Genomic DNA, 13,035 nt, shown 5'->3' with positions numbered 1-13,035 from the left:
AACCATTGAGTAGACAATATCTTATGTCTGAAGTAGTTTGACTATGTGACCTTAATATCGAAAGGGGTCATCTGTTCTTTTAGGGGGTACCAGTGTACCAAGTGCAATGTCTGTCAAGCAAAGGGTTTTGAAGATATTGAGCAGACAAGGACAGTAAGCAGTTTTCATATCCAAAATAGCTTGATATTTCACCTTGTGACCTCAAAATCGAGGGAGGTCAGCTACTCCTTAGAGGGAACCATCCTCACAACATCAGGGGTCCTGTGTCAACTTGTTACTGTTGGACCCTGACAAATTTTATTCAATATCTTGCAGGCTGACTGCAGCTACATCTTTTGGGAAAATTACAAATCTTGATTGTTTTTCTTATCTCTCAACCAATCACATTAAGCCTTTCGGTGATAAACAATGCATAACAGATGCATTAATTGTCAACTGATTCCTTTCTGTTTACATCATCTGTCTACTTCAATTTGATTTGGTGCTTCTCAATGAGAGAAGCAAGCTGGAAGATTTCAAATGAAATTTGTCAGGGGTCCAACAGCAAAGAGTTGACACAAGACCCTGATGTGAGGATGAGAGGAACTAGTGTATCAAGTATCAAGTTTGATATATGTCTGTCAAGCAAAGGGTTCTCAATAGCTTCCTATGTCTAAAGTAACTTGACTTATGACCTTGTGACCTCAAAAATCAATAGGAGTCATTGATTCATTAGGGGTTAGCAATGTTCCAAGTTGGATGGCTGTCAAGCAAAGGTTCTCAAAATACTGAATAGACATACAATGTTTTACTATGTCCAATGTTCTTTGACCCTTGACCTTGTGACTTCATAATCAATACGGATCATCTGCTTGTTAGTGGGTACCAATGTTCTCTTTGAATTTTTGCAATGAAGTTAATGTGATGACTCTCTATTATAGGAAAGACTCCTGTTGATTTTAAGGTGGAAAGGTGAATGATCAAGGTCAATCCTTTTTTTTTGTTCTCCATCTGCATTTTTTAAAGTCTTCCATCCACTATTTTAATTGTCATTAGGTGGGGACATAAATTGGCTAAATTGTAGCCTGTTTTTATTTTTGATTTTTTCATTTCTGAATTTCACACCAATCTCTTCACATAAAATTTATCACATTGCTTCAGTCTACAAATTTAAAATGACCTTATTCATAATAGGGAGCTCTATGATTTCTTTTGTTAAATAATTCAATTAGTTTGTCATCATCAGATAGAGTATCTAAAGTTGACAATTTACTCCTAATTATTTGAAAACAGAACCAGAATAATCAATAATCCCTCTCATTAATACAAGTGATCAATTTCATGAGCGGATTTCTTTCACTACTTTCTGAGAATGGCTTGATCTACAAAATTCAATCATTTTGAGTTGTCCGTTTCAAGAAAATTAAGTTATTTTCCTCAGAAATCAATTGTTTAGTGATATTTAAGATTAAAGAGGGACAATACTGCATGGATTTTTAGTGACCTGTTTAACACTCAGTGTTGTATCTAGAGAGGAGTTTCTGAGATTTTGAAATTGGTGATTCAAGGGATACAAATTCCCATCTTGTAATATGATTCATCTATAATTGGGGACAAGAAAACAAAATCCTTTTTAGATATTTAGCATTGTCACAGACCATGGCCAAAATGTACTATCCTTTCCCATTCCAGTAGGAGAGAACTTAATACAGTAGATCACTGTATTTTCGCGACACCTTATTTCCGCGAGATAGCTATTTGGTATTTATAAGCAAGATAAAATTTTCACAAGCTGAGGTTTCTATTGTATATAATCCTTAACAATACAAATATACGCTTGAATAAAGTTTTGGCGGGCGGACAGACTCGGGTAATAACACGAAAATAAAGTTCTCGTGAATAAAAAGTGAATTATGTGGACTCAGGACCGTGGCTTGAAACAATGATCTAACAGTAGTGAAAAGTGAACTTATAAAAATAAATTTCATTGATCAGGTTTAATATTTTCTGTCCGTATTGTTGCAATGGTCTTAATTTCAGAGTAATGCATTCATGAATTGCTTATACATGTAATATTCATAGGGTTAAAAATCATAATCAAGAAATCAGTGAATTAAGTAAATATATTGCCTTTGGGGGTGTTTGTTTACACTTTCAAAACACTGTAACAAAGATTATTATCATATCATATTGATTGATGTTAAATCTGAACAGTATACAAGTACTATAACCTTGTCCTTGGTAAGATGACCAGTTCACCATTTGGGGATTCAATTTTGTTCTTTTTAAATTATGTTTTGTGTTCTAATATACACTTAAAATCAACATCATTTCAAATATGAAATGTCAGAGATGTCAAATATGTTTCTTTGTTTGTTGTTTAACGTCCCTCTTGAGAATTTTTCACTCATATGGAGATGCCAACACTTGCCAGTGGAGAGCTGCAAATTTTGACCTATACTCGGCACTCAAGGCCATTGAGCAGTGATCGAGGGATCTTTTTTCATGCCAGCATCTACTGCGACACGGAACCTTGGTTTATATGGTCTCATCCGAAAGACTGGTCTCCACATCCCACAGTGGGATGTCAAATATGAAATGTAGAATTCCTTACTGTACACTTAATACAAAAGTCTATGCACACAGTTTGACTGTTCGAATATATTTGAATACTCTTATTGAATATTGGCATCCCTAATACTGAATACCAAAGATATAGGATATTAATATTTTTGCAATACCCATTTGCCTATTTTTTTACCATTAAATTGTTCAAAATTTCAGTACTTTTAGTCCATTATATTGGGATACTTTATTACCCCCCAATCCATGTTTTGCTATGCTATTAGTAAGACAAAGCTGGTTGAAAAACATGTTTCAATTTTGAAAAATGAAAAATCAACCCTATTAATATCATAGCAGCCTATGGGTTGGACATTTTTCTTTTAATATGAATAATTAAATCTGGTAAGTGAAAAATGAATTTACTATAAGGATGATTGGACTGTCTACACCTTGGCTAAGAATAATTCAGAATACGAAAATTTGAATGAAATTTATTTTCATCACATGATAACAAAATCTATGTATATAAACAGAACAAATAATATAAGGCAAATTATGGTTTAACATATATCCAAAATTCAATAAATACATCAGAAGCACCCATCCGACTTAGAGTTTATAAAGGTAGCCATTCTTGTGTAGGAATGTCCAATACAACTTCCATATCAGGAGTGCATCTGCAAAAAGAAACCCAAAAATGAATAAATAAAACTTTTAAAAGTCTAGTTTTTAGCTCACCTAAGCTGAAAGCTCAAGTGAGCTTTTCTGATCATATTTTGTCTGGCGTCCATCTGTCTGTCAGTCTGTAAACTTTCACATTTTTGACTTCTTCTCAAGAAACACTGGGCCAATTTTGACGTAACTTGCCACAAAGCATCCTTGGGTGAAGGGGATTCAAGTTTGTTCAAATAAAGGGCCATGCTCCATTTCAAGGGGAGATAATTAAGAATTAGTGAAAATTTGGTGTCATCTTTCAAAAATCTTCTCAAGAACCATTAAGCCAGAAAAGTTGAAACTTATGTGAAACCTTCAAGACATAGTGTAGATTCAAATTTGTTCACATCGTGACCCCGGGGTAGGGTGGGACCACAATAGGGGATCAAAATTTTACATAGGAATTCATAGGATATTTAATAAAAAAATATCTTCTTCTCAAGAACAACAAAGCTGTGATCAGTCATATTGATATGGAAGCATCATAAGGTAGTGTAGATTCAAAATTGCTCAAATCCTGACCCCTGAGGGTAGGATGGGGCCACAATTGGGGATCAAAGTTTTACATAGGAATATATATAGGGAAAAACTTTAAATTTCTTCTTCTCAAGACTAGCAAAGCCATTATTAGTCATTTTGATTTGGAAGCATACTCAGGTAGTGTAGATTCAAGTTTGTTCAAATCATGACCCCCAGGGGGTAGGATGGGGCCACAATGGGGGATCCAGGTTTTACATAGGAATGTATAGGAAAAAAATCTAAAATCTTATTCTCAAGAACAGCAAAGCCATGTTTAGTCTAATTGATATGGTAGCATACTCAGATAGTGTAGATTCAAGTTTGTTCAAATGATGACCCCTGGGGTAGGGTGGGGTCACAATGGGGGATCAAAGTTTTACAAAAGAATGTATGAAAAAATCTTTTTCTCAAGAACAGCAAAGCCATGTTTAGTCATATTGATATAGGAGCATACTCAGGTAGTGTAGGTTCAAGTTTGTTCAAATCATGACCCCCAGGGGTAGGATGGGGCTACAATGGGGGATCAAAGTTTTATGTAGGAATATACAGGAAAAAATCTTCTTCTCAGGAACAGAAAAGCCATGTTTAGTCTTATTGATATGGAAGCATCCTCAGGTAGTGAAGATTCAAGTTTGTTCAAATTATGACCCCTGGGGGTAGGGTGGGGCCATAATGGGGGATCAAAGTTTTACATGGAAATATTTAGGCAAAAATTTTCTTCTCAAGAACAGAAAAGCCATGTTTAGTCTAGTTGATATGGAAGCATCCTCAGGTAGTGTAGATTCAAGTTTGTACAAATGATGACCCCTGGGGATAGGGAGGGGCCACAATGGGGGATCAAATTTTTGCAAAGAAATATACAAGAAAAAATCTTCTTCTCGAGAATAGCAAAGCCCTTTGTTATACTGATATGGAAGCATCCTCAGGTAGTTTAAAATTCAAGTCTCCCCCCCCCCCCCCTTCCATGTAAACTTTTCAATACTGAACTGATTTGTGCTTTATCCTTACCAATTTGCTCAGGTGAGTGATGTGGCCCATGGCCCTCTTGTTTATGTGTGTACAAAAGTTTACTTTACATATATCAAGCATAGCTGATCAAATACTAAACATCTCAAAAAATTCATAAGAAAGTGGGACAATTTCTCACACAAAATTGAATGCATTAAAGATGTTTTAAATTTTGGTACTTATATAAGGTTTCAATCAGAATCCTTGCATACATCCTTTTTGTATAATCAATTCAAGTTCTTCAAATATAAAATTGCTTTCAATTGGCAACTTTAATCTGAACACATTGTAAATATATAGGTCATATATTGCCAATAGTGTGATTTCCATTTCAATGAAGTGAGATAAAATTTGCACTTATGCAATGTATTTTTGATGTGATAAAGAAGACTTATAAAATAAATGTTGATGGAAGATTATGTTCCTTCCTAAGCAATCCCTAAATTCTTAAAATCAGAATTTTGATATCTCAGGATCTCACAATGCAAGAAATCCAATTAGGAAGCAGATTCAGCATCTTAACTTTGGCTGATCCTAGAAAAAAGCACTTACTTTTGTCTGTCAGGGAAAAATTCTGGAAACATCTGAAGCCTTGTGTTAGTTTTGGGATCCCGTAGTAACTTTTTCACTTCTGCTTCAAGAGCTTCATTAACTTTGATCAGTTCCTCTTGCTCTTTCTTATGTACCTCTATTTCCTGTTGATAAAATAATTTATAATACAATCATGTATTTCTCATTTCATATGATCTAAATATGTTAAATGCCATAAATTCTACAAATTCTTTATATTAAACTAGAGGTGCTGTGAGCAAGCTCACCAAATTTTACACATTTCCACACCCACTCCCTCTGACATTTATCTTAAGGTGTAAAAATTTTTTTTTTCAAAAAAATGACCTTAAACTTTTCCAAATGACCTTTGGTCAAGAAAGTAACACACCCACTGGCCAAAAGCTATCTTTTCATGAAGGATGGACCTCTAATGTATCTCAAATAGAAAGTTATAAACCAAACATGAATTTACCATTTTTCTGCCAGTGACCTTAAACTTCCTAAAATGACCATGGGTCAAGGTTAACCCAACTCACCAGTTATCTTTGTTTGAAGTATCAACATTCAATATTTATCCATTAGAGAGTTATGGATACAAATCTTACAATTTTTTTTTTTTTGGTCAGTGACCTGGAACTTGCCTAAAATGTTGGGTCAAGGTCTCGATACAACTTCAGGACATTTGTATGAAGTTTCAACTTTCAGTGTTGATTCACTGGAAGTTATGGATTAGACAGAAATTTCATCTTAAGTACAAGTGACCTTGAACATAAATAAACGGCCTTAGTTCAGAATCATGACACACCCTTGTACAATCTTTGTGTGAAGTATTAAGTGCAAATATTTTTCTATTACAGAGTTATGGACCATACATAAATTAAATACTTTTTTGCAAGTGACCTTGAAATGTCCAAATGACCTTGTGTCAAGGTCATGGCACACCTTAAGTCATAAACCAATGTTTATATTAAGTATGAACTTTCAATGTATCTCCATTACAAAATAGGTTAAGACAGGAATTGTACATTTTTATGTGACCTTGAACTTGACCAAATGACTGGGTCTAGGTCATGACATATATTCAGGTCATAAGCAATCTTTATATTTAAATTTCCAATATTTCTCCATTAATAAATTATGGACAGCAATTTCAATTTTTTCTGCCAGTGACCTTGAACTTGCTATAATAACCTAAATTCAAGGTCATGATACACCAATGACACCTTAGGTCATGAGAAATCTTTGTACCAAGTATGAGCTTCCAATATTTTTCCACAAAGTTATGGCCTGTACACCACTGAATGGAAAGATAATACTCCAAAAGCAAACTCTGTACCATGAATTCTGTTTGAATTAAAGAAATTTATAATTTTAATTTAAAAGTGTTTTAAGCAATATGTTTTTCAATAAATGTACAGTCAAATGTTAAGCTTGTCTACAATGTAAACCCTTTTTAATGAACTGACCTTTGCCATCACCATATTCTGAAGTGCCATATCTTTCAGACTTGGATGCATCCTTGCAATAGCCCTCTTCAAAAGAATGATATGCATATAAGAAAAAAAGAAATTTGAGTACCTTTCAAAACCTTCCATATTACGAGGTATATTCCTATCTGAATTCTTAATAGTACCTTAAAAAAGTAGCAATATACAGTGATTGTATAGGAAATAAATAATTTTGAAAAATCATTTTATAGTTTACTTTGTATTTTCAGATACATGTAAGTGTATTGAATTTTACTTCTATGTTTAACAAGCCAGAACTACATTTTATGTAAATATTAACTTAAGAAAGGTTTATTTTTAGCTGCCCACAGTAGAAGTGCTTCAAGGGATTATGTAATAACACTTACCTCGGTGATGGTTTTGGTGAGGAGACTGGCCGTTTTTGTTTGTTCCTTCTCGTATTTTTCTAACTCTGTGAATACTATGTGTTCTAGGTCCTCTTGGTCTTCCTGCATAGCAACAAATAATGTTTATAAATAAACTAATCATAGTCTTAAAGAATGTTTGAATTTACAAGAGATACATATATTACCATGTTATAATTTTGCTTTCTATCTTTATTGGACAGCTTGACATTTTGTGTGTTTTTAAAACTGAATTGATTACAGTATTTAATTGCTAACTTTATTCATCTATCACCTCACCTGGTGAGTAAAGAATTATCAAACTGTAAGGATACAAAAAGATAGTTACTCTCTCAAACTTAGAGAATGTGATTGCTGAAGAATACAGTTCTAGTTATGCCTCCGTAATCAGAGATTCGGGGGCATATAGAAAAAAATAGTTTTTGAGTTTAATTCTTAAGAGATTATTGAATATGATAAACTTACACTGTTGAGAGTACAGAATGTGATATATTTACTCTTCAGAGGAAACTGAATGTGTAGATTTACATTTTAGAGATTATTAAGTATGATAGATTACACTTTAGGGATTATTTAATATTATACATATTACTGAATATGATAGATTTACACTTTTGAGATTACTGAATGTGATAGATTTACACTTTAGAGACAGTGTTTTGAGATAGAGAAAGTGATAGATTTACACTTTTGAGGTAGTATAAAAGATTTATCCTTTTGAGATAATGTGACAGATTTACCCTTTACAAGTTATAAGATGTTACATGTTTATCCTTAAGAGATTATTGAATACTGAATGTGATAGATTTACCCCTTTGATATAGAGAATATGAAAGATATACCCTTCAGATAATAATTTGATAGATTTACTCCTAAGAGATTAGAGAATGGGATACATTTGTTATCAACCTCTGGAAATTACAGTAAGTGATGTATTTGAGGCTAGAAAATCTTTTCTTTTTTTTTTTTTAGCATAAATACCTGGTTGGCTATTTTAAGGTTTTGAATTTCTTTCTGCAGTGTGGCAATCCTCATAGCTTTCACAGGATATTCCTTGTCCTAAAATTGAAAATAAAACAACACAGGATAATCTTTGTCCTAAAATTGATAATAAAACAACACAGATATCCCTTGTCCTAAAATTGTAAATAAAACAAATATATATAGAATGTTATTAAAAAATCCCAACAAATTAAGTAGGATTCATATTTTTATTAATGAATAAGATACATATTTTTTCCAAATATTTATGGAAGAACATACAACTTTTTTTCTCTCATTTATAGTGTTTTTTTTATTGTCTTTCCATTTGGTGTTCAAATTTAAATTTAGAGATTAGCCTTCTTTTTTTCCTAAATAAAATCAAATGACCAGTTTCTAAATGAAGACAATTTGATCATTGAATAAAACTCTGTTTTAGTTGTAGAATAAAGTAAAACTTACAAAAGAAATGAGTAGTTTTATACATACTTTATAACTCATGAGTGTGTGGAGTTCTTCTTGTTTTTTGCTAAGAAACACATCTACGTCTGAAACTTTCTCTCCCAGTGCTAGAGAAAAACAATGAACTCTCAATCAGTGCAAAATCACAACAAAAGTTGAAATGTTATAAATCTATACCGATTTTATTTTTACATAAATCTTACATTAGGGTGATTTAGTGATTGAAATTCATTAAATAAATTAAGTATGCATTTAGAGTGAAACATAAAATGTACCAAATAGCTGAAAATATCATATGATTAAAAAATAGATTTATTTATGTATTATTATGGTTATGATGATACCTTGTAGCTGTGAGTTGGTTTTCCTTTTTGTTTCTTCTAAATCTCTCACAGCTGCTTCATATTCTTTCACAAAATTGGAATTTAAAGTTGTTATACCACCCTTAAAAAGCCAAACAACAAGTATATGTTCATTATAAACCACTTTCTCAATTCTGTAAATAAATACATGTACCTGTAGTTAAATCCATACAGACATGCGTATGATCAAATTTTCCATACCCTGTATTTTTCATATCTTCTAAGTAAGCCTTTCACAGCATTCAATGTTCCATATTCATCACTTTCAATGTTCTCTTTCAGTTTCATATTTTGTTCTAAACTACACACACAGTTAAGAAAACATATTTAAAGATGTCTAATAGTATTAGTACATGTAATGGTATTGAAACACTGATATATGTTTTCTATAAAGCTAGATTACGGTACTCAATAATGATAGGTAAAAACATCACAAGTGAAATGTACTTTTATACAGTTGAACTTCAGTATCTCGAACATCGATATCTTGAATACAAGGATATGTAGAAGTGATTTTATAGTCCTAATCACCTTTTTCATCTTGTTTTTAAGCTTTGCTATTTTGAATCCTCCAAATATGTTTAAGTTTAATTTTTCTCGGTTTTAACAAGTTCGAGATAATGAGGTTTGACTGTAATTGATTATTTCTAGGGCTGTCACGATTCCAAAATTTTTCGGGTCGGGTCGGTTCTGTAAATTTTCGGTTCGGTTTCGGGTCGGGTATTTACATTTATTTTAAACCTTAATTTCATGAATTTAACTTGAAAAATCTGTATTTGTTACATTAAATTTACATTGAAAACAAGTCTTAACCATGCGAACGTCTAGACATCGGTGACTTGGCCTACTATTAGCCACAACCTGCTCGTTTTGATAATTATCTAATACTTCCGTGACAAGCGTTTTGTCATGGAATGAAGTAGATTTCAGTTGTGATGTTTATTTTTCACTGTTATCGTCATCATTCCTTTGATCTCGACGCCATTTTTTGTATTGAACAGACTCTAATATATAAACCAGACCCGAACCGAAATCCGGAAAAATGGAACCGGAACCGAACCGAACAACTTAGACCGCGGTTCTCGGTTATTTCGGGTACTCGTGACAGCCCTAATTATTTCAAACTAGAATGATAGGATACAGTTCCCGACTTCTTTTCTGATATTCCTCCAAGGTTTTCTTCCTGGTCCTGATTCTCAACTATAAAATTACAGAAGAAAGGACAACATGGAAATTTGTATCTGAAGCACATATTTTTACCTCTGGAAGTCTTAAGCGACATTAAAGCTATTTTTTCTATATAATGTATTGACAAAAAGGAAAACTTCATTTTTTAAATATACAAGTGTACATTGTATATGTATATGTATTTCATATAAAAAATCAGGTGTAAGAACTTAACTTTTATCAATTCCATTTAAGAGCATAATTGAAATTTGCAGTGAAGTGGACTTTGATAATAACAGTGATTATTCCAATTTTTCAGCTATGTATTTTATTACTGTAATTGTTAAAAGTAGAGAGTAAATTATAATTCAATTTTCAAGCTGAGTTGCACCAACATTTTCATGGAATAACTCTGCATTATCAGACATCAAAAAACCTAAATTTTCAAAATTTTTGTAAAGACTATAGCTGATTGTGAGCTTTCAGAGAATTTCAATTTTAGAATAATCTGTAGCAGTGTGAAACTTACCTCCAGTATTTTTATCCTTTCATTTCTTTCTTTGTTAACTTCTAACATTTTTGCAGCCTCTTTTTTCTCCCTGTATGTTGTGTGACTCTGACTTTTACCATGAAGACAGGAATCAGCTGATTTGACCCTTCCTACCATCAACATTCTACTTCCACCTGATTACATTGTACATGAATATGTCTTAATTTGCCTCACAGAATACTATAGACTTATATTTTTCTTTCGTTTCTTTATTCATAAATATTATCCCAGTAGCATTTTTTTTTGCTAATAATAATTCCTTTGTGACCTTAATTTATTCATATTTATTTAGCATTTTTATAATTAGCACATTTATATAAATATTTCTTTTTAAATTTCAGTAAGTACTGTTTTGTTTAGTTACCATCTTTAGGAGGAGGTGGAGGCCTAGTGACTTTGGTTTTCCGAGTCCATCTTTCATATTGAGAAAAGTCCATATTAAGTTGATTTCCCAATGTTTTCAGTAGATCTTCTTTGCTTATCTGAGTCTGAAACTGGGAGGCTCTACTGGCTGTACCAGCAAAATCCAGTGTGGATGCCATTGTTTTATCTGATATAAAACAAAACGTGACAAATTGAAATACAATTTTGTTTATAAACCTAAATGTTTGTTAATATTGTTTTTTTTAAAATATACATTCTATCTTTCTATCTGTTGCTATTATTTGATCATCCATGCATAAATTGTATCAAATGGCAGAAAATTCAAAACAAGCGAGTTTATTGGTCTGTAAAGATGACTGTAAAGGGTTAAGAGGTGGAAAAATATACAGGTTGGTTAGAGAATTTGTCTAGAATTAATAGGGAGTGAAAGGTAGTGAATTGACCAATGCTCTAAAGTGGAGAAATCCTCTCCAACCATGTGCAGAAAATCTTGCGCCGTAAATTGCACCATATTTGCATTACAGGATCTGTAGCATTTTGGTCGAAGACTTAAATATAAAATCATAACGCTACAGTTCTGCAAGTAGTTTTACCTTATTTTTTTGACAGAAATTGTTTGTCACAATTTTATACCCCGTTATTGACGAAATCATTGCATTAAACACCAAGCTTTAAAATTGGATTGAATGTTTAGATACTATATATACCTGGTCCAAATGTATTTCACATACTTTATTGTATCATAATACATGTGACCTTATGCCCTTTTTATTCTCTTTTCAGACCAAAAAATTAAAGTTAAACCTTTAAAAAGTTTTATACCGAACAACCTTGTATTCTTAAAATAAACAATGTACACGCACCTTCAGTTTTTCTAACTCAACACACCTTTAAGTATTTTTTAAACTCCTTTTCGACACCTAAGATGGTGTTATCAATTTCTTTTATCTGCTGTTGTTGGTTTCAAATAAAATGCATGTTCAAAAATATATCCAAAATGCCAGATATAGCTTCTTTTCACTAAAACTTTTTCACGTCATTTTTGCAAATTGGTTCGCCATTTGTAAACAGTTTCCATGTGTACACAAAAGAGTTCCGCTAAAGGGAAATAATTAGTATCCGCATTGCTTACCGTATGAGTCATAGGAAAATGAAAGTACTTCAAAAGTAACACGGAAAACCACGTCGTAGTGGGGTATGATCATCAGGAATTTGCATAGTAAGGATATATATTGTGCAATTGTACATTGAAACATTTATATCAGTTTTAAAGTATAAACAACTTCCTGTTTTTTAATGTCATCTGGTACTGCGCGCTTCGTTAGTGTGTCAATATATTTTTTCTGTAAATATTGCCCCACCCGAACAGATGGGCGTAAAAACAGAAGTAGTTACTTTTTAAGTATGTAACTGATTACAGGGTTCTGGGTCAATGAAACCTTCTGATAATATGCCTCACTGATTTTGCGCTTTGTTGCAAAGCATGACATCGCATGATGAAACACTGTAAAATGAACTTAAACCATACGTGTCGTACTGTATTTAATTTAATGCACAGCAAATGTTGTTGTAATAAATGTGGAAAAAGTAAATAAAGGACTATTTTTTTATGTTTGCATAATACGTTAGAAAAAAGAATGCTGTATTCTTAATATAAACAGACCATTTAGATCTGTGTGAAGAGGGGGGGGGGGGGCGGATTCAGCACTTGAAATTGTGGATAACGAAGAACATATCATTGAAAACACATATTAACCTTTATTCTGCTATAAGTGATAATTTCCATGAGGAAATTGCCTCTAAAACTTTTAAACAAATAATGCATTTGAGTGGAATTTATTTTTGCTGTTGCTTATAAGTTTAAATAATGCATCAATAAGGCACATGAATCTCAAGATTACTGTACTTGTATTATATTT

At 32.5% G+C, this 13,035-nt stretch overlaps 1 protein-coding gene across 2 annotated transcripts; it reads right to left on the bottom strand.

Moving 5' to 3' along the window:
• Nucleotides 1-3,023: 3,023 nt before the first annotated feature.
• Nucleotides 3,024-12,143, bottom strand: LOC133205704 (uncharacterized protein C20orf96-like). 2 transcript variants are annotated; one of them, XM_061341565.1, is made up of 12 exons: nucleotides 11,980-12,143; nucleotides 11,097-11,282; nucleotides 10,712-10,866; nucleotides 10,157-10,215; nucleotides 9,217-9,316; nucleotides 8,998-9,097; nucleotides 8,681-8,760; nucleotides 8,192-8,269; nucleotides 7,193-7,294; nucleotides 6,804-6,869; nucleotides 5,338-5,480; nucleotides 3,024-3,221 (listed from the first exon to the last, which is right to left on the bottom strand). In XM_061341565.1, the coding sequence occupies exons 2-12, from the start codon at nucleotides 11,272-11,274 to the stop codon at nucleotides 3,161-3,163; spliced, it is 1,122 nt and encodes a 373-aa protein (XP_061197549.1). In that variant the 5' UTR covers nucleotides 11,275-11,282; nucleotides 11,980-12,143; the 3' UTR covers nucleotides 3,024-3,160. The 2 variants fall into 2 exon arrangements, with proteins under 2 accessions (XP_061197549.1, XP_061197550.1); XM_061341566.1 differs by having other exon boundaries at nucleotides 12,005-12,143.
• Nucleotides 12,144-13,035: the final 892 nt, after the last annotated feature.

This window comes from Saccostrea echinata, unplaced genomic scaffold (genome assembly GCF_033153115.1).
Source record: "Saccostrea echinata isolate AGI-Se365-2 ecotype Australia unplaced genomic scaffold, CSIRO_AGI_Sech_v1 ptg000054l, whole genome shotgun sequence".
NCBI lineage: Eukaryota > Metazoa > Mollusca > Bivalvia > Ostreida > Ostreidae > Saccostrea > Saccostrea echinata.
This window is presented reverse-complemented; position numbering and strand designations above follow the sequence as displayed.

Bases quoted from the DNA above. Each gene is read 5' to 3' on its own strand.
- LOC133205704 (XM_061341565.1), bottom strand. From the start codon at position 11,274: ATGGCATCCACACTGGATTTTGCTGGTACAGCCAGTAGAGCCTCCCAG. The intron at 7,295-8,191 runs GTATTTATGCTA...GTTGCTATGCAG, and splicing joins ACCTTAAAATAGCCAACCAG to GAAGACCAAGAGGACCTAGA. The intron at 3,222-5,337 runs GTAAGTGCTTTT...TTCTTTTTGCAG, and splicing joins TTTTTCCCTGACAGACAAAA to ATGCACTCCTGATATGGAAG.